This window comes from Pholis gunnellus (genome assembly GCF_910591455.1).
Source record: "Pholis gunnellus genome assembly, chromosome: 9".
NCBI lineage: Eukaryota > Metazoa > Chordata > Actinopteri > Perciformes > Pholidae > Pholis > Pholis gunnellus.
This window is the reverse complement of record NC_136535.1, coordinates 26,403,261-26,429,282: the sequence shown is the minus strand read 5'-3', so window position 1 is coordinate 26,429,282 and position 26,022 is coordinate 26,403,261. Positions and strand designations below refer to the sequence as shown.

Sequence of the window (26,022 nt, the reverse complement as noted above, 5' to 3'; positions counted from 1 at the left end):
CGAGCTTTAAAGCCTGGAGTTTGTCTTTTTGGCCGTCACCATTTTGTTTTTTTTACAACCACGTTGAACAGGAAGTGACCATATCTGGACTGAGGAGGAGTGACGTAGAGACGCCGTATACGTCTCTAGAGACCTGTCAATCACTGTGTAGCCCCGCCCCTAAAGCATCCCCTGCTTTATGGTCTGTGTGACTCTAAATGGACCATCATTTACTAAATGAACATCATGCTGTATTGAAGAAGACTTGAAACTAGAGATTGAGACCATAAACTCATGTTTACAATGTTTACTGAGGTAATAAATCAAGAGAGAAGTAGAGTCATTTTCTCATAGACTTCTATACAACCAGAGGAGTCGCCCCCTGGTGGACACTAGAGAGAATGCAGCTTTAATACATGAAGCTTTGACTTCACTCGGCAGAACTGGAGGTTGTTTACGACATCAGTACAGATGGATGACATCATGGTGATGCAGAGGATTAGGTGTGATCACACTATTTTTTTTTTACTTGGGAATTATTCTGTGACCGAGTGTTTTTGGAAGTGCTACATAAATAAAGCTTGTGTGGTTTGTTACCTAACAGACTATAAACCCATATATATATCATTTACTTCATGGTGCATCTTGTAGTGGTGTTCAGCTGTACTGTGGATGATGCTACATGTATGTATGAGGTCACTACACGACGCAGTAAGTGTGTATTAGTGAACATCTGCAGAGCTGAAATGTGTTCCGTTAACACATTCATCTTTCTACATAATGAAGTGTTTGTAACTCAGTAATTGTTTGTGGATCTGCATTACATTTAAACACTCTGACTGTGTTTAAATGCATTATGATACTCATCAATAGTTATTTCACATCATTGTTTGTGGTAGCGCTGAAAACCCCAAAATGAATGGGAAACAATTTAATAATCCACCATTTACGTCATCGTTTGATCAACTAAATGCTGCACATCATCTGTGTGATTTTAACTGTGTTTGTAGTTTTAGTTGTATCATCATCTTGGCTTTAGAATGTGGTGAGCTGCATTTGTTTCAGTACTTTCTGACACTGCGTGTCAGCTTCATGGGTAACACAATCACTGTTAGCTGCAGCCCGTCTGTGTAGCATTCAGCTGCTATTGCTCATATTATATATATTCTGTTAAACTGTGATGATGGCAAAAGCTAGAAAAACAAGGTCGTGTTTTAGAATCACATGAAGGCCTTTCCTGCCGGTGTTGAGGAGCATCACTGAGCATGTGCGAACAGAACGGTCTCAATGCGCCGCCCTGCAGGATGTAAAGAGCGTGTGCAGCTGAGCATTGAGTGGCGAGGCAGCAGCTTGAAATGTGTACGTGTGATGCTGCACACAGGTGAGGCAGAGAGCAGCTGGGGGGGGGGGGGGGGGGGGGGGGCATGGTGAGGTGAGAGGGGGGGGAGGGGGTCCTACCTGGTAGAGACAGTGGCAGACGCTGCGGAGCTGTGGGGGGAACTCGCTGGACGAGCCGATGATGGCCTGGAAGAACCGCTCGGTGATCTGCAGCAGGTTCCTCTGGTTCTCCTCCAGGTTCTCACCTTGTTCCAGCCTGACGAGACAAACGGAACCCACAGATCGATGTTTTCTTCTTTATTAAACTCTGTCAGAACAGCTGAGTTACAACCTTTAAACATTTGAACGGCGCTTCTACTGTCATGCACCGCCCTCCAGACGCTGCAGCCAGACACAGTTTGCACGCAGCTACTGGTTCTTGATGTGGACGGTGTGTTTGGCTAACAGCTAACAGCTAAGTGAGCTAACGTAACACGCTCTGCTGAATACCTCTCTGCGGCTCACTTTTAGCGATTGAGCCCCAGAGAACATCTGGAACACCTGCAGGCATTTTTTAACGATACATCCCAACTCTGATGCTTGTAATGAGACTCGGGGACTCACCTGGTGGGGTCCACCTCAAAGCTGATGTGTTCGGGGGTTGTGATGACGCCTCTCAGCAGCGGCTCCAGCAGCTTCTGCAGGTACGCTGCTCCATACACCTGACACATGGAGTACAGTTAATACACAGAGAACCTGTCCCGTCAGGTGCTTTGGGTCAGAAACAAGGACTTTAAAGTGATCTGCTTGTTGTCTTGCTGACGTGACTGAGCATGAATTCAGACTTTTTACAAATCTTCATTACGATGCGCTTATTTCTGCTTCCGTTTATCTGTTTATTGTGATTAAATCACAGCTGAACACTGTATTTGCTGCAGTAAACAGACACAGCTGATAAACCTCTGTAGAGGTTATTCCAGACGTGATGGATGAAACCTGGTCTACGTGGAGGTAAAGACTCGCTCCTCTCCGGCTCCTCTAGTGCGATCAAACTCCGGTCAGCAGCAGCATCGCCGTCACAGCAGGAACCGTTGTGCGTTTTCCTACCTTGAAGCAGAAGGTCATTATTTTGCTGGCCAGGCTGTTTCCTCTGAAGAGCGTCTGCATGGAGTCGGCCAGCTCCACCTCCTTAGAGAACATGTTCCACAGCAGCTGGTAGAGGAGGTGCCGCGAGTCAAACAGCGTCACCAGGACCCGGGCCAGCTCGTCCTGCAAGACACAACCAAACGTGAGCTCACTGCCGGAGCAACAGAACGATGACATCACCGTGTAAACACAACGCGGCGGCGGTAACGCACCCACTGGGACCCCGGCACCACGTTAGCCAGCGCCATGGCGATGGGCAGCTCCCCCTGGTCCCCCATCATGGTGACCAGCTCCACCAGCCTCTCGAAGCGGTCGGCCAGGACCGTCTCGGCCAGCGTGTCGAACTCCGTGCCCTGCTGCAGGATCTTGGTCAGCACCTCCATGAAGGTGGCTCGGGTCTGCAGGTCCTTGTGGTAGCCGAGACCTGCAGGAGGAGGAGGAGGAGGAGGAGGAGAAGCTTCTATGTAGAAAGCAATAAAAAAAGCAATAAGCAGGAAGTGCTGTGAGACGACGTACCGATGGAGTGCATGAGGCCGCTGTCCACGTTGGCGTTGAGCAGGTTGGACATGGCGAGGACGGTGCAGTGGCGGAGGGACGCCAGGCGGCGGGACATCCCTCTCTTTCGCCCCCCCACCGCCTGGCCCTCGTCCTCCACCTCGCTGCAGTCGTTCAGCAGGTTCATGAACAGCGTGAAGTACCTGAACGCCACACACACACAGTTCAGAGGACCAATCAGTGTTTCATCTGAATATGTTTAAAAGCTGTGATTTGAGTCGGGACTTTAGACGTTCGGGTTTCACGACTGCAACCAAAATGGTCACATATGCTGTCGTTTCCTGTGAGCTAAGGCGCTAACGGTAACGCGTTCACGATGATCAGGATGAAGCCGTCTCTTCCATCGCTGCCTCCAAAGAGAGAGAAACACTTTAAAATGTCACACGAGTGAAAACTTAACACAACGATCCATTTAGCCGTTACTGCGTTCCAAAAACTCAGCCTTGTAGAGCAGATTCTCTGGTGTTTTTATTTCTATTTTCAACATCTTTAGATTATGGAACGCTTGCTCTGTTAGCTCTGTTAGCTGAGGATGAGCTTCTTCTTTAAACTCACGATCAGGTGAGGAGGATGAGAGCAGGTGTGTTCTTACTTGAGGAAGAGCTGAGATTTGGCCTCCATCAGTTCTACTCCGTCGCCCTCCTCCGGCTGAAGAGGGAGACCGGCTAACAGAGAAACCACCGCCTCCATGCTGGCCTGGTCCAGGTCTCTGGAAAGCAACACAGAGGGAGAATCGGTGAGGAGGAGCTCTCTCTGGTCCTCACTGAGCTTTAGGAGACTCGGTGGAGCGGAGCTGCACCTCGTCAGACACTTGATGTCGTCGTCAGCAGCTTGGTTGGAGGTTCCCATCACCCAGTCGGTCAGATACTCCACCATCTTGTTCCTGCAAACCAAGTATAAATACATCATTCATGTGTTTCTAGTCTCTGATCTCTGATCATGTTTCACTGAAAACAACCAATCAGAGGAGAGCTAGTAACGTTAGCAGCACCGCTAACGGCTAACCAACGGAGGTTCACTTCAGTGACATCATGATGCCTTCAGGCTCTGCTCAGTGAACATGAGTACTGGCTGAAGCTACATTATAACGTTATCATGATGTGTTCACATGTAATCTGTAAAATGTAGTTTTGGTGATGAACTAGAATAAATCCAGTAGTTTGAAGGAGATGTTTATGAATATAAAACAGATATTAGAGATGAACTATGATGTTTAACTTCCTAACACGAGCTCTAAGCTCATTATTATACTTCATTAACATAATAATGACAATAAAAAGAGACGGATGGGTCGTGATGCGCGTCGACCTTTCACCCCACTGACCTGAACTTCATCTCCTGGCAGAAGGACAGGTCGTCTCGTCTCTCCATCATCACCTCCACCAGCTGACACAGCTTGGTCTTGATCTGGATGGCGTGGACCGCGTTGCCCAGGATACGCACATACCTGAGAGACGGAGAACGCAACAATCAATAAAGTACGATCCGCCTTTAAGTCACAGTGCAACGAAAATCAGCTCGTCCATGTGAACCTCTGAACCGAACCGATTAGACAGACGTGCTGTTTTCTCATAGACACAACCAGAGGAGTCGCCCCCTGGTGGACATTAGAGAGAATGCAGCTTTAACACATGAAGCTTTGGCTCCTCTGGGTTCATCTTCAGCAGCAGGACGTACGTACCTGACCAGGTTGAGCATCATGGTCTCGATGCTGGCCTGTCCCAGGTGCTCCGAGCTGCCCTCCGTGTGGTTATCTAACAGGTTCTTCATGATGGCGATGGTCTGCTCCACAAACTGGGTGTTAGTGTCGTTGATGGGAACCTGAGAACAGGAGAACAGCTGAGCACAGAACCGGAACCAGAACCAGAACCCGGGCTTTGAGATGACGCAAACAACAGAACAGAAAACCTAAATCATAACTACTTTATTATTGCTCCAACATTGTATCAATACTGACAGAATGAGGTTAATGTTTCCCACCAGCAACGTCTTTATTTACTGCACTCATTCATTTCTGTCTATATTAATCTGGTACGAGCCAAACTATGAGTTTGTCGTATTGTTACGACGAGGGATGAATAAACATCCCAAAAAGTCTAAAAATTATTAGTGAAGAAATTATGAAAATGATTGGTAATATAAATTATTGAAAACTTTTTGAAAAATGTTTAGAAAATCCGAGTAATAGATGTGAAATAGTGGTAGATGTTGATGATCTGGACTCGTTTGGACAGAATTTAATGTTTTTACAGAATCTACAGATTTTGGATGAAACATGTAGAATAAAATGTATCAATTCTAAGCTTTTAGTTTCGGTTGCTTTTTCTGACAGAAGCGTTCGTCGAGTTCAAGGACCATCGGAAAGACACAAATCTGATGACGACGTTTTTACAGCTTCTGGCTGTGATAAACTGTAGATTTGGCAATTGTTTAAAAATGCTTTTCCATCCGGCCGGCGGGTTTTGGGGTTCAGAGGGTGAATGAATTTTCCTTCTCACTGAATAAAAGAGAACGATCAGCGGCACAGAGCTCCACTCACCGGTCCCTGCGTGTCGAAGAACTTGCCGATGCTGTTCCTCAGCTTGTTGAAGAGCATCGGGTAGAGAGCCGGGCTCAGCTCCAGACCCAGCAGGTCCTTCACGTTGGTGCGGACGTGGAGGCCGACCCGGTCGTGTCCGCACACCAGCAGGGCCAGCAGCCGGTCCAGGAAGCGGCTGACGGGCGTCTCGCTGGAGGCCGACGAGGAGCAGGAGGAGGACGAGGAGGAGGAGGCCACGGGGTTGGACACGTCGCAGAGTCCCATGGAGATCATGGAGTGTTTGCGCTCGCTCATGGGGCCCATGGGGGGGCTGTAGGTGGCCGGGCCGGGGGTGCTGCGCTGCTGGAGGCAAACGCCGCCCAGAGCGCACAGGAAGCCGGTCATGTTGATCCACTCCTGCAACAAAACACCCGTTAACACACACAACTACACAACAATGTCAAACCACAGCTTTGTTAATAGTCACGCTTCGCACTGTAGCTAATTAACTGTAAACTCATAAACTACTTTATTACCTTCATACAAACAAACTAGTCCAGTATTAAATGTGTTAGAAAGAAACAAAGGCTGAATATTCTGTAAACTACTTCATGTGGCTGATAGAGATTTACTCAGATGTAGGTTTTGAACACTTCCTGTTTCTAAAGCGTCTTAACGACTAATTGGCCGTCTAAAGCTTAATTGATTGAATTTTGTTGAACTTGGCGCACACAATCACGTTACGGACACAACTAGTCGACTGATAAAAACACTGTTTACACGTCGAGGGATTAAACAAGGAAGGTCACTTCATGTTAGATGCAAAGCTCCAGTATAAACAAAGCTTTGTTGGGTCTCTGTGTGTTCGGCGGTTCTTTGAAGCATCTTATTACGTCGCTCCTTCTCCTTCTCCATGACTCTCGTTACATTAATAACATCGGTCTGTACGTGTCCCTCCCTTCCTCCGGTTCTCCTTCGATCTCAGTGGATTAGTTTCTTAAGGTGATCCAACAAAGTAAATCTTATAAATGAACGTACGTTTCCTGCACACACACGGGTTTTAGTGTCAGCTCAAAGAAATCTGTCTGAGGCTGCACTTCTCTGAGCCTCAGCTGCTAACGTCCTAGCTTAGCATCTCCGTCTGTCCGGTCGGTGTGTTTAAACAAAGCGAACGACACACATTCCTGAAGTTTCTCCTAAATCAGACCAGGTCCGAGCTTCGGTCCTCACTCTCAGCTTCCTGCAGTAACGGGCTCACCTGTCCGTCTTCTGCCTTGTTTTTAGGGAAGTTGAGGATCTGTTTGGTGACCTGGTCCCATTTAGTATACGTGTCCTCCCAAGCCTGCAGGTGGACAGACGGACAATGAGCCGGACATCGTGCAAAAACAGAGAACGTCACGTTTATGTATTGAAGGTTTGAATCTGAACAGAGCGTTACCTCGATGTTTCCTGGTGTGGGGTGCTCTATCCTCCGGAGCAACGCCATCACCCGCTTCTGTAGGGTGGACCGGCCTGTGGAGCAAAACCAAGACTGTGAGTGGAAACTAACTAAACCAGGACTGAGAGTGGAAACTAACTAAACCAGGACAGAGTGGAAACTAACTAAACCAGGACTGAGAGTGGAAACTAACTAAACCAGGACAGAGTGGAAACTAACTAAACCAGGACTGAGAGTGGAAACTAACAAAACCAGGACTGAGAGTGGAAACTAACTAAACCAAGACTGAGAGTGGAAACTAACTAAACCAAACAGAGTGGAAACTAACTAAACCAGGACTGAGAGTGAAAACTAACTAAACCAGGACTGAGAGTGGAAACTAACTAAACCAGGACTGAGAGGGGAAACTAACTAAACCAGGACTGAGAGTGGAAACTAACTAAACCAAACAGAGTGGAAACTAACTAAACCAGGACTGAGAGTGAAAACTAACTAAACCAGGACTGAGAGTGGAAACTAACTAAACCAAGACTGAGAGTGAAAACTAACTAAACCAGGACTGAGAGTGGAAACTAACTAAACCAGGACTGAGAGTGGAAACTAACTAAACCAAGACTGAGAGTGGAAACTAACTAAACCAGGACTGAGAGGGGAAACTAACTAAACCAGGACTGAGAGTGGAAACTAACTAAACCAGGACTGAGAGTGGAAACTAACTAAACCAGGACTGAGAGGGGAAACTAACTAAACCAGGACTGAGAGTGGAAACTAACTAAACCAAACAGAGTGGAAACTAACTAAACCAGGACTGAGAGTGGAAACTAACTAAACCAGGACAGAGTGGAAACTAACTAAACCAGGACTGTGAGCAGAAACTAACTAAACCAGGACTGTGAGCGGAAACTAACTAAACCAGGACTGAGAGTGGAAAATAACTAAACCAGGACTGAGAGTGGAAACTAACTAAACCAGGACTGAGAGTGGAAACTAACTAAACCAAGACTGAGAGTGGAAACTAACTAAACCAGGACAGAGTGGAAACTAACTAAACCAGGACTGTGAGCGGAAACTAACTAAACCAGGACTGTGAGCGGAAACTAACTAAACCAGGACTGAGAGTGGAAACTAACTAAACCAGGACTGAGAGTGGAAACTAACTAAACCAGGACTGAGAGTGGAAACTAACTAAACCAGGACTGAGAGTGGAAACTAACTAAACCAAGACTGAGAGTGAAAACTAACTAAACCAGGACTGAGAGTGGAAACTAACTAAACCAGGACTGAGAGTGGAAACTAACTAAACCAGGACTGTGAGCGGAAACTAACTAAACCAGGACTGTGAGCGGAAACTAACTAAACCAGGACTGAGAGTGGAAAATAACTAAACCAGGACTGAGAGTGGAAACTAACTAAACCAGGACTGAGAGTGGAAACTAACTAAACCAAGACTGAGAGTGGAAACTAACTAAACCAGGACAGAGTGGAAACTAACTAAACCAGGACTGTGAGCGGAAACTAACTAAACCAGGACTGTGAGCGGAAACTAACTAAACCAGGACTGAGAGTGGAAACTAACTAAACCAGGACTGAGAGTGGAAACTAACTAAACCAGGACTGAGAGTGGAAACTAACTAAACCAGGACTGAGAGTGGAAACTAACTAAACCAAGACTGAGAGTGAAAACTAACTAAACCAGGACTGAGAGTGGAAACTAACTAAACCAGGACTGAGAGTGGAAACTAACTAAACCAAGACTGAGAGTGGAAACTAACTAAACCAGGACTGTGAGTGGAAACTAACTAAACAAAGACTGAGAGTGAAAACTAACTAAACCAGGACTGTGAGCGGAAACTAACTAAACCAGGACTGTGAGCGGAAACTAACTAAACCAGGACTGTGAGCGGAAACTAACTAAACCAGGACTGAGAGTGGAAACTAACTAACCCAAGACTGAGAGTGGAAACTAACTAAACAAAGACTGAGTGGAAACTAACTAAACCAGGACTGAGAGTGGAAACTAACTAAACCAGGACTGAGAGTGGAAACTAACTAAACCAAGACTGTGAGTGGAAACTAAGTAAACCAGGACTGAGAGTGGAAACTAACTAAACCAGGACTGAGTGGAAACTAAGTAAACCAGGACTGAGAGTGGAAACTAACTAAACCAGGACTGTGAGTGGAAACTAACTAAACCAAGACTGAGTGGAAACTAACAAAACCAGGACTGAGAGTGGAAACTAACAAAACCAGGACTGAGAGTGGAAACTAACAAAACCAGGACTGAGAGTGGAAACTAACTAAACCAGGACTGTGAGTGGAAACTAACTAAACAAAGACTGAGAGTGGAAACTAACTAAACCAGGGCTGTGAGTGGAAACTAACTAAACCAGGACTGTGAGTGGAAACTAACTAAACAAAGACTGTGAGTGGAAACTAACTAAACCAGGACTGTGAGTGGAAACTAACTAAACAAAGACTGAGAGTGGAAACTAACTAAACCAGGGCTGTGAGTGGAAACTAACTAAACCAGGACTGTGAGTGGAAACTAACTAAACAAAGACTGAGAGTGGAAACTAACTAAACCAGGACTGAGAGTGGAAACTAACTAAACCAGGACTGAGAGTGGAAACTAACTAAACAAGGACTGAGAGTGGAAACTAACTAAACAAGGACTGAGAGTGGAAACTAACTAAACCAGGACTGAGTGGAAACTAACTAAACCAGGACTGTGAGTGGAAACTAACTAAACCAAGACTGTGAGTGGAAACTAACAAAACCAGGACTGAGTGGAAACTAACTAAACCAGGACTGTGAGTGGAAACTAACAAAACAAGGACTGAGAGTGGAAACTAACTAAACCAGGACTGAGAGTGGAAACTAACTAAACAAGGACTGAGAGTGGAAACTAACTAAACCAGGACTGAGTGGAAACTAACTAAACCAGGACTGTGAGTGGAAACTAACTAAACCAAGACTGAGAGTGGAAACTAACTAAACCAGGACTGAGTGGAAACTAACTAACTCGATTTATATTAAAACATGCAGTAAAATCACTGAATAATAACCCGTTTCACCAGAAGCTGCAGTGCTGAACAGTATTTCGTATCGTAGGTGAGAGTGCGACCGTCAGTACTGACCCGTTCCCATCATGTTGCTGACGGAGGCCAGTTCACTGAAGGTGGCGTAGTTGGGCAGGATGTTCTGGACCGGCACCTCGTCGGCGGCGCTGCGGATGTCAGCCTCCTCACAGAGGTGGCGGAAACACGACATGGACACCAGCACGGCCTCGGTTTCAGGGCTCCACAGGAACATGTAGAGGGACACCTCCAGCTTGGTCTGAGCCTGGCGGCATATGGGGATGGCACCGCCCATCGTGGCACACTCCTGGAGCCAGAGAGGACCAGACACACACTTTACACACTCCTGGAGCCAGAGAGGACCAGACACACACTTTACACACTCCTGGAGCCAAAGCTTCCTCCCTCAGAACTCAGGAAGAAGCTTGATACTATTAAAATAATCTATAAAAGTTTCTCTTCTTGTTTGTTTCAGAGAGAATTATTCTAGGAGGACTTCATCATTTGACTTTCTATAGCTAACAGAGCAGCGCGTTGCTACGCTAGCAGAGCAGCGTGTTGCTACGCTAACGGAGCAGCGTGAGCGTACCTTGTTCTTGAGCAGGAACTTGTTCCTGCAGATGAGGATCTCCCTCAACCATTTCAGAACTTCTGTCCCGTTTATTATTTGCTGGCCAATCAGTTTGCGGCAGATAAGGAAGAGCACCTGAGAGCTGAGGAGACGAGTGAAGGAAGGAAGGAAGGAAGGAAGTTGTTATCGTGAAAAAACTACAACAATAAGTTTAAAATGACATAAATCAAAGATTTTTCACACAGTCAGGACATTTACTGTGGGAAAAGGGTTGCATTATTATTATTAATACAAATTTAAAATCAGATTTTTAAGCTTTCAAATGCTGAATAATGATAAATACATGATGAACATGTCCACCTGTAGACGTGATGTTGGAGGGAATAAGAGGTAAAGAACTGCACCGTTGAAACCCTTAAAAACATTCGGAACAACTTACTTAGATAAACAGTAATTATATTCTAATTCATTTATGTTCTTTCCTTCATTTCAATTGTGTGTTTTCTGCAAATATCCACCATAGAGGTCAATGACATTTAGAGGTTCTGAAGGTTGAAACCATGTCGTTGTCGTTCCAGAGCTCTTGATATGCTGTGATATAAACGTTAGGTCATACTGCGCAGCAGAACTAGTGAAATCTGTCCAACACATTAAATACGCATCAAAATCCAGTAAAAGAACTCAAATATCAGGCTTCACTACCCGCATCAGACGTGTTACAGTCTTTACTCTGAACAGCACCTCCTTCAATCCCCAAATACTAAACATCTCAAGTTTACTGTGATGGAAACTAAACGTATAAGAAACACAAAAGGGGCGGTTTGAGTACCTGATGTCCCAAAAGGTCTCTATGGGGGCGTCAGGGTTCCACAGCTCGATGGTCTCTGGCTGGTGCAGAACTAACAGAGCCTGGAACAGACAGGACCAGGACCAGGACCAGGACCAGGACCAGGACACAGAAACAAGGGTTTGTTAATAGCAAAACAAAAGAAATGTTTGAAACTGCTTTTTAGTCTTAGAGAGACTCGAGGTGCGTCTCCGTAAGGTCTCAAATAAAGAGAAGGAGAACCGGCCTGTTCTTGATATTAGAGACAGACATTTATGTATAATGTTATCAGAGTATATGACATCATAGCTGCTTCTGTTTAAATGTGTCATGTCACACTTTTTTGGTTTTTAAGTATTTCACAATTTTTCCAACTCAAACCTTCCTGCACAAATGTTTCACATTAAAAGCCCTCCAGCAGTTCAAAGGCATCATTTCTTCAATTCTTTCTCTTTATATTATTTATTTATATTTCTTATTCTCTGCGGCTTGTTAGTTTAAACGTCTGTATTCTGACGTTCCTTAATGACCATTTGTGCATGTTGAATAAATCAAAAAGAATTCTGTTGGGCTTTTACACTGAAACATCAGCAGGAAGTGATAGAACAGTATTTGTGTTGTTCTACGTCTCCTGTGAGTCCACTGACTTTACTACACGTTGTTCCTCTTTAATGTCTGGAAACAACAACTGTGTCCACCATGTTTACTGACAGTCTGACCCGTAAGAACAAAGTGCTGAAGGTGAACAGCTGACGGTTCTTTCAGTGAGAACTCTGAAGTGTGTTAGAAAGCAGAAGTGTGCGTCTGCGTCTGACCTCCATGGCTTCCTGTGAGAGCTGGGTGGTGTTGGTGAGAGGAACCAGCTGCACCAGGCCGGTGATGAGCTCCGCCGTGCTGCTCTGCATCTCTGGAGCCTGTTTCACTGGGTTCTAAACACACAAACACAACCCGTCATTCATCAACAAGGACGTGAAATATGTACAGTACGCAGGAAGACGAGTGACTCACGTGCAGCATGAGTTTGGGGTCGGCGTGGATGAGTTTGACCAGAGCGAGGAGAAGGCACTTGTAGCTTCGAGTGTCCAGTTCTGTGGCTCTCTCTTTGAACTTAAGGCTGGTGGTCATCTTCCCTTTGAACGTCGTCAGACTCTGTGGGAGGAAACAAACGTCACTAACGGAGCAGAGAACTCCTGATCGGATCACCACGGGAGGAAACGGGGAGCAAACAGAACGTAATGATGATCGTTAATGATCCAGATTAACAGATACAGATGTTGGTTGATTACAGCAGCTGGTCTACGAGGATCCAGACTGTGTTATCGTCCCAAAAATCATTTCAACGCTCTGAAGTCTGTAAACTATTAAAAGCTCTAAATGTTATACTTTTACTTTGTTATTGTCATTTATAGTGTTTTTTTTTCTTCATAAAAACATGTAGCTTCAGCCAGTACTCATGTTCACTGAGCAGAGCCTGAAGGCATCATGATGTCACTGAAGTGAACCTCTGTTGGTTAGCCGTTAGCGGCGCTGCTAACGTTACTAGCTCTCCTCTGATTGGTTGTTTACAATGAAACATGATCAGAGATCAGAGACTAGAAACAAGTTCTACTGAGTCAGTAAAACTTTATTTACACTGTGATGGTTAACGGTAAACTGTGTGTGTTACACCACAAGTGATAAATATCGTTAGAGAAATGAAATTATGGATATTTATTCGCTCTATTGACTCCTTAGCGTTCAGTCCTTCACCTCGTTTAGTTACACTGACTTTGAACTCATCGTACGATCATTTAAGGCGAGTTCACTTTCACTTTGAATAAAGTGGTTTGGATGATCTCAACAATAGATATAATAAAGTCTGTCACTGTGTTCCTTGTTCTCAACTATTACTTTGTAATTTTAACTTATAAAATGGACAAAACTACAGAGATCAGACCCCCTCCGTCTCAAATTCATCATAAAGTAACGTGTGCCTCTCACCGGGGTCATGCGTAGAGGAGGGTGGGGGCCGGCGCCCTGGGTGACCCGGGTCAGGGTGTCCGAGAACATGAAGCGGAGCTCTCCGGAGTAGCAGTAGACCGCATCGATCTTAGGCCACCAGTCCAGATGAGACTGAGAGGAGACAGAAGAGTGAGACCGGAGAGGAAACACGTCTGACTGTAGTAGTTATAGTCGAGTAGTAGAGGCGTCACCATTCTATGCAGTTTATAACATTTAAGGGGATTAATTAGCAGAAGTTGAATATAATATGCAGAACTATGTTTTCATGAGTGTATAATGAGCAGAAACTAAGAACCGTCATGTTTATTTAGCCTAGAAAAAGCCTTTTATATCTTCGTAGGGAGCGGGTCGTCTTCCACGGGGTCCGCCATGTTTCTACAGAAGCCCAGAACGGACAAACTAACGAATAAGCGGAGACGGTAGCTCAGCTAAGCCAGCTAGGAGCTACGGCTCCTCCACTACCCAGCATGCTCCTGGTTGAAATATTCAGGCTAACCAGCAGCGGGAGGTCTGGCTTTACTCTCGACGTATTGATGACAGAAACGTTGGGCTGACTGGCTGTGCAAAACAGAAGGAGGAGCCAATTACTGCGAGGAATAAAACGGAATAAAAAAAGATTTAAATTCCCTCATTAAAGAGGCAAAGTGATTTTGATGAACGAGGTTGATTGTTTGATGATTTCTGGTGACACGTCTGTCAGTGTGTGCAGAAGCTCTCCAGACTCACGTTGGTGATGATTCTGTTCAGCGAGTTGACCAGGACGAAGTGGAAGGTGGAGGGGGAGGAGGAGGCCAGACAGACCTTCAAGGCAAAGAGGAAACACGGGTGAGACTTCATAAGAGCGACGACATCAAGTCACAACCAACACATCAACACTCAGAACCCCAAAACCTTTCTCTAAACAATCGCCAAAACTACACCGTTCATCACGACCAGAAGCTGTGAAAAAAGTCATTATAGTCCGATTTCCATCTTCCTGACCGTCTTTGAACACATCATGTGTGATGAACGCTTGTTTGTGATATTTCATCAAAAACACTTTTCAGCTCCTTCAGTTAAAACCGTCTGAACACCAAAACGCTCCGGTGGGATGAAACAAGTGTTTCCTTTAAACAATCTTCAGAACTGCAGCGTTCATCACGACTAGAAGCTGTAAGAACCGTCATAAACAACAGACGTCTATCTTTCCAACGGTCCTTGAACACATCATGCGTGACGCTTCCATAAGAAAAAACAACAAAACGAAGCTTTAAAATGTGATATTTAAAACATTTTATTCTACACGTTCTCATTATAAATCTCTCCTCTAATAAAGCGTTCACTTTAACTGTGAAACTATGACGTCATGATTGATTCATCTGAGTCATGTGACGACAAACCAGAGAAACGTTTTCCAACATCAGGAACACGTGTGGACACTTGTAACCATGCTGGATAAATAGATTAGATTAGAACTTGTGTTCTGTTCTGTGTTCTCTTCCTGGTTGATGTCGTAGTAACCGTGTCGTTCTAGTTCTCTCTACTTCTAGTCGTGATGGTTCAGGAACAGGACTTTTATTTTGAAGTGGAAAAACCAGACCACAGAGGAGTAAAATGTGACCGCAGCAATAAAACTCAGAGGGTTCGTATCACTGCTCTCCACCTTAAAGTGCTGGTTGTTGTGAGGGTTGATGCGGAAACAGGAGACGAAACAGTCCATCATGAGCTCCACGTCGGCATTCTGGCTGCCGGTGCCCCTCCAGAAGGGTTTGGATGGGTTGAACAGCAGAGCCTGGGGGGGGGGGGGGGGGGGGGGGGGGGTAACATCACAGTGTTTTGAGGAAACGCTGAACTGAAGTAAGACTAGCATTCCTTCAGCAAAAAGAAAACTCCTCAACCCCATAAATCTCCTCAAAAAGTGTGTGTGTGTGTGTCTCAGACCTTGAGGTCCATGACGATGGACTGGACCAGCAGGAAGATGGTGGAGTGGTCCTCCCAGTTGATGTAGGTGGAGGCTTTACACAGTTTGACGCAGGCGATGGCGGCGCTCTCCATCAGCTGTTTGCTGCCTCCCTGACCAGCTAGAGCCTTCCTCAAGCTGTCCAGAAACAGCTTCTACACACACACACACACAGGAAAGAGTGTGTGAGAGTCTCTGCTCTGTGTGAGTGAGTTAGAGAGCGAGAGAGAGTGTGTGTGTGTGTTGGCTCCTCCCACCTTGTTGGCCTTGCTGTCCTCCACGGTGTCTTTAGAGATGGTGTGTGTGATCTCAGGACAGAGGATGAGGAGGATGATCTGAAGAGGCCACACAGCAGCCTTCCTCTTAGCGCTCTCTGCGAAGCTGTCGACCAGGTCGAACAACTTCTCTGCAGCTTCTGCGCGCACACACACACACACACACACACACACACACACACACACACACACACACACACACACACACACACACACACACACACACACACACACACACACACACACACACACACACACACAGTCAGCTAAAGGAGGCGGGATCTATGTTTTCATACCGTTGAACTGGTTCGAGGCAATATTTGTAAAAGTTGACCGTTCGTGGATTCTTAAAGGGTGACGTAATAATATAATAATCAGCTTGATACCATCCAACAGTCATTCCTACCCGCCATGTCTGCCTGTGGCCTCTGGTAGAGCATGGTGAACTCATCGGGGTAGTTCTCCACCCAGTTCCAAAACGCCTGAGGAGACAGAAAACAGTAGAAGAACAACCTGCACACAGCGCTGTAAAAAAAGACTTGTTTCTTTAATGGAGTTTGGTTCGATCGGGGCGGGGCTAGGCTAGGCTAGGCTAGGCTAGGCTAGGCTAGGCTAACATTGTAGCAGCAAAGAAATTGCGCCACGTTTGGTGAGAACAATTGAAAAGTCAAGTATCACAGTAACAAACAGACACATGATCATCAGAGGTACCTTCTCCAGGCTGTTGATGACGGCGAGCTGGGCCGGCTTCTTCAGAGCTCTGAACTTTAACACAGTTTCTGGAAGAAAAACAGAAACGAACGTCACAAGCGTCGGCTCAACCGCTCCACGTCTCTCCATCTGAAACGTGAGACCACGTAGACCCCTCTACCTTGTAGCAGCCTCTTGAGCTTGGAGCAGTCCACGTTGATGTACTGCATCAGCTCGATGTCGTGGACGTCCACGTTGTCCTCGGAGCAAACCGTCAGCTCCTGCAGCCTGAAGAGAGACACGGAGAAACACTCGTGAACCTTCTGCTGCTTTCAACGCACTCAAGAGATCAGGAAACAGACGTGTTCACTGAGCTACCTGGTGGAGATGCGGCTGAAGACGGCGTTGAAGTTGTTGCAGCTCAGAGAGAAGAGGACGGCGGAGGCCGAGGCCCGGAGCTCGGCGGCGTGCTGGTGGCCCTCGCGGTACGTGTGGATGAAGTGACAGATCTCCGGCAGCAGCTGTTTGACCAGCATGGTCTCATCCAGACGCAGGCAGTCCTTGGATTGCTGAGGACAGAAGGTCTCTGTCGTTAACCATCAGAGTGCAAATAAAGCTTTACTGACGATCGATCAGTAAAATATGCCTTTCTAGTCTCTGATCATGTTACAGAATGCAAGCTTCACGCTGAAGAACTCCCACATCGACACACGATGTCGGTGCATCTCTATTAAATATACAATAACTACATAAAACATGGTTTCATTTAAAGCCCACAGAGAAGACAGAAAAGGCTTGTTGTGTTGTGGTTGTTATGCTACACAGGTTAGCACAGGTTAGCACTCCGTCCCAGACAGGGTGCTACCTTCTTCACATTCTAGAGAAGCTTTTTGACTCTTTAAAGAAGCGCTATGCGGTTCCTTTTCCTCAGATCATCAACTGAGACGAGTGCAGTGAAGACGAGGTCGAGAGCCGAAGCTTTAAAAGTACATATTTCCTACGCTGAAGGGGAGATAAACCTAACGCTAGTGAACGCTAAGCTGAAAATGCTTGATTATAAGAAAGAGACCGATGCAGCATTTGCTGAAGCACTCAAAGCTGTTTAGATCCGAAGCCACACGATGCGCCGAACAAGACAAAGTACGACCAGAACAAAGCCCCGTTTACAGCACTCCACCGTCACCTCTCAAGCCTGAAGGCAAACCCTTCTTTCCTCTCACGTCTATGGAGATACGTTTGTTCATGAGTCACGACCAAAGGTGGGCTAGAGAACGACCAACGCTACTTCTGAGCAGCGTTTTAGACCTCAACATACGATGGTCCCCAAACCCTGTCCCACATCTCCAATCCCTCAATAACAGCAGCTCAACCATAGAGGACTTTGTAAGACACTTCGCTCGCTGTGAGCTAGTGGCTACAAGCTAACTTCAATTTAATGAGGAACCTCAGAAAGCTTCCATCCGAGGCCACATCCACATCCACACCGTTACCTTTTGAACGCATATCTTTTGCTACGTTTACTGAAGTGGTTTCAGTTTGAAAACTCCAGGGTTGTGTTTTAGTCAGTCATCTGTAAACGTCTGATCGATGGCAGCTATCAATACAAAAATAAATCAGTAACGGTGACGTAGACACCAACCGTGGCTACTTGATTGGGTCTCAACAGTCGTGACGCGTCCTCTGATTCGTCCTCTGATTCGTCCTCTGATTCGTCACGCCGCCAGAAGAAAAACATCAGCATTTTATAATTCCACTCCTGCCGACATGCGGAGGAAGCAGCCGTTGGTGTCGGAGAGACTAGTGAGCGCCGCGTCCGGCGGAGCGGACGTCTGACGTCACGGTTTGAGGAACGGAGGACTTTACGTTTCTTATCAATGTTTATTTTATACTACTGTGAAGTTCACACAGAAACTGTAAAGGAACAAAAGCATAGATGCTCTCCAGTGAGACGTGTGTTGACCACATTCATTGATCCATAATCTAGTAAAACTTATATTTGCGTGTTCATTTTAAAATACATTTAATGTGAGAGAGCTGCAGCCTTGCAAGTAACTTCTTTGTCTTTGTCTATAGAGGAAGATCTTAAGTATCAAACGCGACTTTGTATTATTAAAGAAGTACAACAATACCATGTTGTATTTTCTGTAACTGAGCAACCAATCTACTTCCTGTTAACACCGGCACGCCCAGCGTACGTGAACGGTCACGTGAACATGAGAAGCTTTTAATGCGTGTTAGTGCGACGGCTAATGACAAGAAGCTGCACAGGAAGCTGAGAGCAGCTCCCGACCAACACGGCTGCAAATGTAATCGTTGAGCTGCTGGTTCACAGAAGAAGAACCTCCCGACAGGAGGAGAGAGAGATGGATGGAGGCGTAGTACATTAACAGAGGCTTGTGTTCTAGGATACTGGACCACTGAGGAAAGTGGAAGAGGAAACAACCCAGGACGCAGCACAGAGGCTCGTCCTGAAGGTGTGGATCTATTTAGTTGTTGTTGTTCTCAGAGACCGGGTCCAGAGAGGAGGACTCACCCCAGCCAGGCACTTGTCCAGAGTGTCCAGGATGATGAGCTGGGAGAGGTAGAGGTTCTTCTCAGAAGCTTCCCCGAAAATCCGCTGTGAAGACAAACAGTCAGAAGTCAGAATTCACTCAGAGTTTAGACTTCAGGACACGGCGTCTACAGGAAGAGTAACGTTAACGCATCAATAGATTCACCATGTTCTCCAGTAAACAGTGTATTCATGAACACATTGGTTGTATAGATATGAAGGGTGATGACACAGCAAAAAGTCACACATTTAAAAGTAATAAATACAGTTTTTAAATAAAATGTTATAATTGCTCCAAAGTCTGTTTCACAGTTATACGTGTGAAGAATAAGAATCAAACTGTCATAAAGTAGATCTGTGCTGAATGTATCTCGGTGGTGCAGACCTCAGGTCTGTAAGAACTACTACCTCCATCACTTTGTGGTTAAATAACAGTAACGCCACGAACGCCTTCAAGCTAACAGCGTAGAGAACGCAGAACAAACGGCCACGAGACGCCGTCTGAGGAGAATAAATCCTCACGTGAAAAGTGATTCATAAACGCTTCATCTAGACTTGTTCTGTACAGTAATTATTTAAAAAAAGAAAACACAGCGAGCAGCATTAGTCCTCCCCCAAAATATATTGAAGACTTAAATATTTTGTCTTAATCAAACTAAATATTCTGCGTCCGTTTTTAAAAACGTTTCCCCTGCAGAGAGAACAGTTTGCTCTCCAACTCACCGCACAAACAGACTTATCTTCACCAAAGGAAGAACAAAAGAAATACCAACTCATCTGCCCTCCATTCACATCCAGAGTATCTGATCTGTTTTTAGGGTGATGATGTCATAAAAGATGACAGCTTCATTTAAAAACCTCAAGAGAAGCTTTGAAATGTAGAAAAACAACATTTTATCTGTAAAACATGGACAAAACTTATATTGAATTAGAATCATTAGAATTCAATAAGGTCTTCTTATCATTAAAATGACGGGAAATAACAGATGAAGAACTATGAAGGTGAAGCTTCACTACCAGCATGAAGAGGAATGAATACGTTCACATGCGCCAAATATTCAAGTTTCTGCCTTTATTCTGAAAAAGACAATATTCCCATCAAACTGTTTACGCGGCTAAAGAAAAGAAATATTCCCGTTGACATTCAATCGCTCATATTCAGATTAACGTAGAACGAGCTCACGTCCACCTCAGCCTCAGAGAATCCCACAGCGACGTCCCAACACGTCGTTCATCTCGTATATATACATACATATATCCAAAGAATGATCCTATAACCTGAACAATATCAACACAGCACACAGGTTTTAAATGATATAAAGAGCTCATTCACAACATGCAAAAGGAATATGATGCTTACATGGACCATATCTAATTGGGAGTAATGGTGGAGTGTTAATGTGTCCACTCACCATGTTGTTGACGTTCTTGAGGATGGTGGTGAGGCCGCTGATGACGAGGGAGAACTTGTACTTGGAGATGTTGATCAGACATTCCTTGTTGTGCTCCGTGCTCACTTTGGTGTGAGTGTTCTGGTGTCCCACTTTAATGGGAAGCTGCAGGACGAGACAACAGAGGATGAGGATCAATTCAGCATTATGGAACATTATAGTGTTTGAAAGCATCGTCGGCTTTGATGTTTTCATCTACTTTCGATCTTCACTGAACACGTTTCAAACGTATCAGAACCAGAAACACGTTATTGATCACTGGGGGAGATTGTACGTACAGATGCTACTATTCTACAATCTAAACGTAGAAATACATATAAAGAACAGACACAAGTGTGTGGAAATATGTGCATTATACTGTAATATATATCAAGAACAATAAATATGGAGAAAACAGAAATACGATATGGATGTTTGTGGGTCGCCAACATCGCTGCAGAGGACAGGTGACTCCTGGGAACCGGTTCTAAATGAGTAGAACCCGTTAGTACTGATGAGGTCCAGAGTTATCGGTTCTGCTATCGTTACTTTCTTAGTTCCTGAGTGAGACGTCCTCGTCTCCTCTCAGTACAGCGTGAGACTCACATCATGACCAGAAAGTAAGTTCATCACAACATGTGACCAACAAGCAGAAGACCAGTCTGTGATGTCATACGGTAGTGGTGTCACACGGTAGTGTCATACATTAGTAATGCCATACGGTAATAATGTCATACGGTAATGATGTCATACGGTAATGATGTCATACGGTAATGATGTCATACGGTAATAATGTCATACGGTAATAATGTCATACGGTAATAATGTCATACGGTAATAATGTCATACGGTAATGATGTCATACGGTAATGATGTCATACGGTAATGATGTCATACGGTAATAATGTCATACGGTAATAATGTCATACGGTAATGATGTCACACGGTAGTTGATGTCACACCGTAGTGATGTGATGTCATACGGTAATAATGTCATACGGTAGTTGATGTCATACGGTAGTGATGTCATACAGAGTTTGATCAGAAGAACAGGATCATCAATGAAAGATAATCACTGAGATCATTGATTAGATGAGAATGTATTTTAAAGATTTTAGAACTCAAGAAAGATTATTTGTTTACATACAAGAATAATAAAGAAATGTTGATTCTTTTCTTAATTAAACATCTTTTTACTCACAAAATAATCAAAAAGAACCGATAAAGAATATTGATAAGAGTACTAGTATCTATAAAACCCTATTAACTCCCATCACTACCTGTGACTGTAATACCTGGCTAAGATGTTCCCACTTTATTTAAACACCTAAAAGTGAACAAAACTCTCCTTGTCCTTCTGTTTTAGCTCCACGATCAGCAGGTTACGATCAGTCCTGTAATTATTCCAATCCACCAAACTCACTAGATTATGTTCAGCAAGTTAACAAGAGGAAAGTATTCTAGTATCAATAAACAAAACAGCATATTTATTGAGAAAACACAGACTGGAAGGCTTCCGTTAGGGTTTAGTATAACAATAACCAAGAAGTGGATTTAACAACTTAAACCACCGGCAGTAATCCAGCTGAGCCGCTAAACCTCGGATACGATCCTTAATCTGAGGCGACTAACACCAAAGACTTGTGGAGACTTAAAGCCAAATTACTTTTAAATGACAAACACTAATTCATCCAAAACACACACACATACACACACACACACACACAGGCTGTCAGATATACCTTCAAACAACAAAGACTACTGGTAACACAGACAGAATGTTGATCTGAGTTAAAAATTATCTTTATCTACTATTTATACTTATTAAATATAGCGTGACCATTACAGCAGCTCTTCAGTTTAAGGCTGCAAGTTTAATGTTACAAATATGGATGTTAATAATGAACCGTTCAAGTGTTAACTAACCAGTTCAAGAAAATATAAAAAATCTGAACTTAAGATCAGCAAGTCCACCTCAAAAGGTTAGCCAACCTCGAGTGTTCAGGAGTTGTAGCATTTTTTTTTTTACCGACGTTAATGTTGGCGTCGGCTTTCGGTAAGAAAAATATATAAATTAGCTTTCCTAGTTACGAGAATAGAAACAGAATAGGAGTAGAAAGTGGAGATTGTTGTTAGTTGCTATGAAGACAACACACATTAGAAGGGCCATTAGAGTGTTATCCAGAGACGGATGGCTAGCTAGCTAGTTAGCTCGTCTTTCTCCGGAGCAACGAGGATTTAAGCGGGAGGGACCGTTAGACCCAGAGCTGACCACCAGCACATTATTTGGCTTATTTTTCTAGAACCAGTGTCGCATTAAAGCATTGGTGGAATCAGCACGCTAACTAACTCGCCAACTGTATGCTAGTCAGCCAGATAGCAAGCTAACTCCACCCATGCTTTAATGCTACACTGGTTATAGGAAATAAGCCAAACAAAAAGGTGCCAAATGGCAATAGCAATGTGTATGTTCAACGTTTTTAACGTGGCAATACGTTTATTAATTAATTTTGAATTTGAATTATTTACTCTGACTTCGTAACATTACTACTCCACTGCTGGTATAAGTCGTAATGGCATGTTGTAAGGTGGTTAGCCCGCTACAATGGTCGCAATGGCAACAATACACATTTTTAAAAATGGCCGCCACTCTGACACATACATTTCAATGGGAATACTACTGTTCTACCTCTATGGTTACAATAAATTAAACAGGTTTTTACAAACATGGATGATATATCTGAGCTAGTACATGTGTACAGTTTCAACATATAGGCAAATAAAATAATGGGTCACGTAAAGTCTACCTGTAACTAGATTCCTTATGGAAAATAAAGCTTTTATTGTGGTAGTCTCAGCTGCCATACCTGACAGCGGTGGTTTTAGACACTAGAAAGCAGCTCTCACCTGTAATACTCGTGGTTTCAGTCACTCACAATGAACACAGCGTGTTAGCAACACTCACATCTTATTTGTTTACATTAGATAGCTATAGGCCTGCTAACGTTAGCCACCTAGCCTGGCACGAGAGAAAACGTTTAGCTAGGGCACTTTAAAAAAATGACACACGGACGTTTAACGTGCAATGTGTCCGGATACATTGCTTTATTGTGCATTATTTAACAAATTGACTGAGGCCAAATCCCCGGGATGCATCTGCTAATTGATCGTGGAGACGAGGTTGCTGCTAGCTGAGAAAAGGAGCTCATCATCAGTGTTTTTGCAGCTGGGAAAAGAAACACAGCTCACATTTCATCCGGAAAAAACGACAGACCCTATCCCGGAGAAAGGAATAAACACTCCTTAAATTAGCCGTTTCTTTAATGGAGGCTGGTGTATGTGTGAGTGGGACTTTTATCCGGAGTAAAAAGGGGGCCTCGGGTCTACCTAAAGCTCGCTACACCCATCCAGTGAATCACAAACCATCTTACCTGCTCATCAAATCTAGTAATCACGGCCTGGACCCACTCCACTGGTTTGTGAGCCGCCATGGCCGGTAACGGCTAAAATAGATCCAAAGCTACGGGGCCGGTCCTCACGGGCTTTTATTTATGAATGAAAAATCTGTCCCCGAGTCTATGTGGGGGAAAAAGGACGAAAAGGGGGCGAGTAATTTTTCCCTTTTCTGTTTAGGCTTCACCATGCCACCGCCATGACACACCACCGGAAGTCTTCTTCTTCAGAGAAATATTGGATGGGAGGCGTTAGGAGAAACACGACAGGGTCAAGCTAGCTTTAGTGAAGGAAGGACCACATCCAGGAGGACATATTCATAGTAACGGTTGTTCCAGAAAATGTGTTTCGTCTTAATTAATAGAAATAACACTTGGAAGGTTAAATTTACACTTTACAAAATGAACAAAAAAAAACGTATGTCTCTGTTAAAAGTTAATTTTCTGTATGTTAGCCCTTTATGTCTGCTTTTAAGTCTACTATAACTGTGAAATAGACTTTATAACTCCACATATAATGTGATTTAGATGTTCTGCTCAACCAACTGACATAGTTTTTAACGTAGGTTTCTTTTTTTTGTCTTATTTTGAAGTAACACCATCCCTACTTCCGCTTCTAAGGTAGACAATTCTGTTAGTTTGTCGGATCGTCTGGTGCGCATGCGTGAACTACTACCAGGCCTATCAGGACGTTTTCAGGACTGAGAATGGATTCTGTTTTCATTAACAATTCTTTGTCCTTCTCAATGTTGGTACAAAAAAACACGTTCACAACTTTGAGATTTGATATTATTCTAAGTGAAGAATCTTTAAGTATTTTAAGGTTGTTTTTGACACATAAAAGAAGACTTTATATTATTCCTAATCAGAATTTCTGAATCAGCTTTGTTGTTGTAAACACACCAGAAATTTTACTTTTTCGTATCGTAATAAAAATATAATAAAAACAACAATTCAAGTAGAAGTTGTTATAGATAAAGAAATAAGAATAAAAGAAATAAGAATACGATTTTTTTTTTCTCTTCGCTTCTACTCACTTGCTCAACTTTTTTAGATGTATTTTTTATGTATGTATGTGTATATATGTTTATTATTTTAAGCTCATGTGTAACCTTAAAATACTTCAACATGTATAGTACATATGTATTTATTAGTGCTGGGCAAGTTAACATGTTATTATCACGTTAACGCATTAATTAATTAACGTCGACAATTATATAGTCGCACGTTAACGCAGGTTTTTTTTATTATTAAGCGACATTTTTAACACAAGAACAGCAGTGAGCGATGAACAGCTGTTTGTGTGGCATCTCTTCCGTGTCTTCCTGTTTCCTTCCCCTACATTCCCCTGGGTCCTAAGTCCCTCCATGTACAGCTTCTTATCACCCTCTATGTACCAACGTACATTTATAACAAACACCACACATGTTACGCTAATCAGCGTTGCATAGTGTCTGACCAACATACCAAAAACAGCAAAAAAGCATTGATTCATTTAAATTATTGTTTTAGAGTTTTTAAAAGTGTTTTGTTTGTAATATGTATAGTAATCATATCATTTAGTTATCACTACTGAGAATGTAACAAACATTAAAACATGACGTAGATAGGTTTGCAGTCTTCAAGATGTAGATTTAAATTCATCTCTGACACACATGAAGATAAAGTTGTGAACACGCTGAATATCTATGATCAGAATCATTATAACTGTGTTATAACTGCTGCTGTGTGAAGAGAATCCTGCTGTTAACAACAACCTGATGAGTTTAACGTGTTTAAACCAAATGTTGTTGACCTTTAGTTCATAGAGCAGCACTTTAACATAAAAGTGCACAATACACTACTTTAGAATTCATTATTGGATTTTGCGCATAACAATGAGATTAATTTCGATTAAAAATTGTAATTGTTGCCCAGCACTAATATATATATATATATATACATATATATATAAATACTACCTCACCTCATTCGACACCCCTCACTCACACATTAAACAGATCACATATAAGATGGACACCCACACACACACATATGTGTCATTACACACGTGTGTGTGTGTGTGTGTGTGCAGGTTTCTACCAGACGTATACGGCGTCTCTACGTCACTCCTCAGTCCAGATATGGTCACTTCCTGTTCACTGGTTGCTAGAAAATAAGATGGCGATGACAAAACCACCGAACTTGAGGCTTCAACACATCAGTCCACAAACCAACGAGTGACGTCACCGTGACAGGTCCCGCCCCCGGCTCTGAT

The 26,022-nt window shown here is 43.8% G+C and overlaps 1 protein-coding gene across 2 annotated transcripts in view; it reads right to left on the bottom strand.

The window, feature by feature from the left end:
- nf1a (neurofibromin 1a) overlaps window positions 1-23,966 on the bottom strand; it is a 52,320-nt gene extending 28,354 nt beyond the window's left edge. For both annotated transcript variants that reach the window (XM_079166313.1, XM_079166314.1), the window contains exons 1-29: window positions 23,745-23,966; window positions 20,296-20,439; window positions 18,866-18,949; window positions 16,711-16,901; window positions 16,514-16,620; window positions 16,354-16,421; window positions 16,049-16,124; window positions 15,625-15,782; window positions 15,349-15,522; window positions 15,071-15,199; window positions 14,155-14,229; window positions 13,408-13,539; window positions 12,436-12,576; window positions 12,243-12,356; window positions 11,431-11,510; window positions 10,620-10,743; window positions 10,091-10,337; window positions 6,954-7,027; window positions 6,774-6,857; window positions 5,537-5,932; window positions 4,679-4,818; window positions 4,322-4,444; window positions 3,797-3,880; window positions 3,590-3,706; window positions 2,959-3,140; window positions 2,655-2,866; window positions 2,404-2,565; window positions 1,921-2,018; window positions 1,438-1,573 (exon numbers count right to left, since the gene is read on the bottom strand). In XM_079166313.1, coding sequence (XP_079022439.1) covers window positions 1,438-1,573; window positions 1,921-2,018; window positions 2,404-2,565; window positions 2,655-2,866; window positions 2,959-3,140; window positions 3,590-3,706; window positions 3,797-3,880; window positions 4,322-4,444; window positions 4,679-4,818; window positions 5,537-5,932; window positions 6,774-6,857; window positions 6,954-7,027; window positions 10,091-10,337; window positions 10,620-10,743; window positions 11,431-11,510; window positions 12,243-12,356; window positions 12,436-12,576; window positions 13,408-13,539; window positions 14,155-14,229; window positions 15,071-15,199; window positions 15,349-15,522; window positions 15,625-15,782; window positions 16,049-16,124; window positions 16,354-16,421; window positions 16,514-16,620; window positions 16,711-16,901; window positions 18,866-18,949; window positions 20,296-20,439; window positions 23,745-23,804 — 3,912 coding nt within the window. In that variant the 5' untranslated portion in view covers window positions 23,805-23,966. The remainder of the gene's footprint in view (window positions 1-1,437; window positions 1,574-1,920; window positions 2,019-2,403; window positions 2,566-2,654; window positions 2,867-2,958; window positions 3,141-3,589; window positions 3,707-3,796; window positions 3,881-4,321; window positions 4,445-4,678; window positions 4,819-5,536; window positions 5,933-6,773; window positions 6,858-6,953; window positions 7,028-10,090; window positions 10,338-10,619; window positions 10,744-11,430; window positions 11,511-12,242; window positions 12,357-12,435; window positions 12,577-13,407; window positions 13,540-14,154; window positions 14,230-15,070; window positions 15,200-15,348; window positions 15,523-15,624; window positions 15,783-16,048; window positions 16,125-16,353; window positions 16,422-16,513; window positions 16,621-16,710; window positions 16,902-18,865; window positions 18,950-20,295; window positions 20,440-23,744) is intronic.
- Between the last annotated feature and the right edge of the window lie 2,056 nt (window positions 23,967-26,022).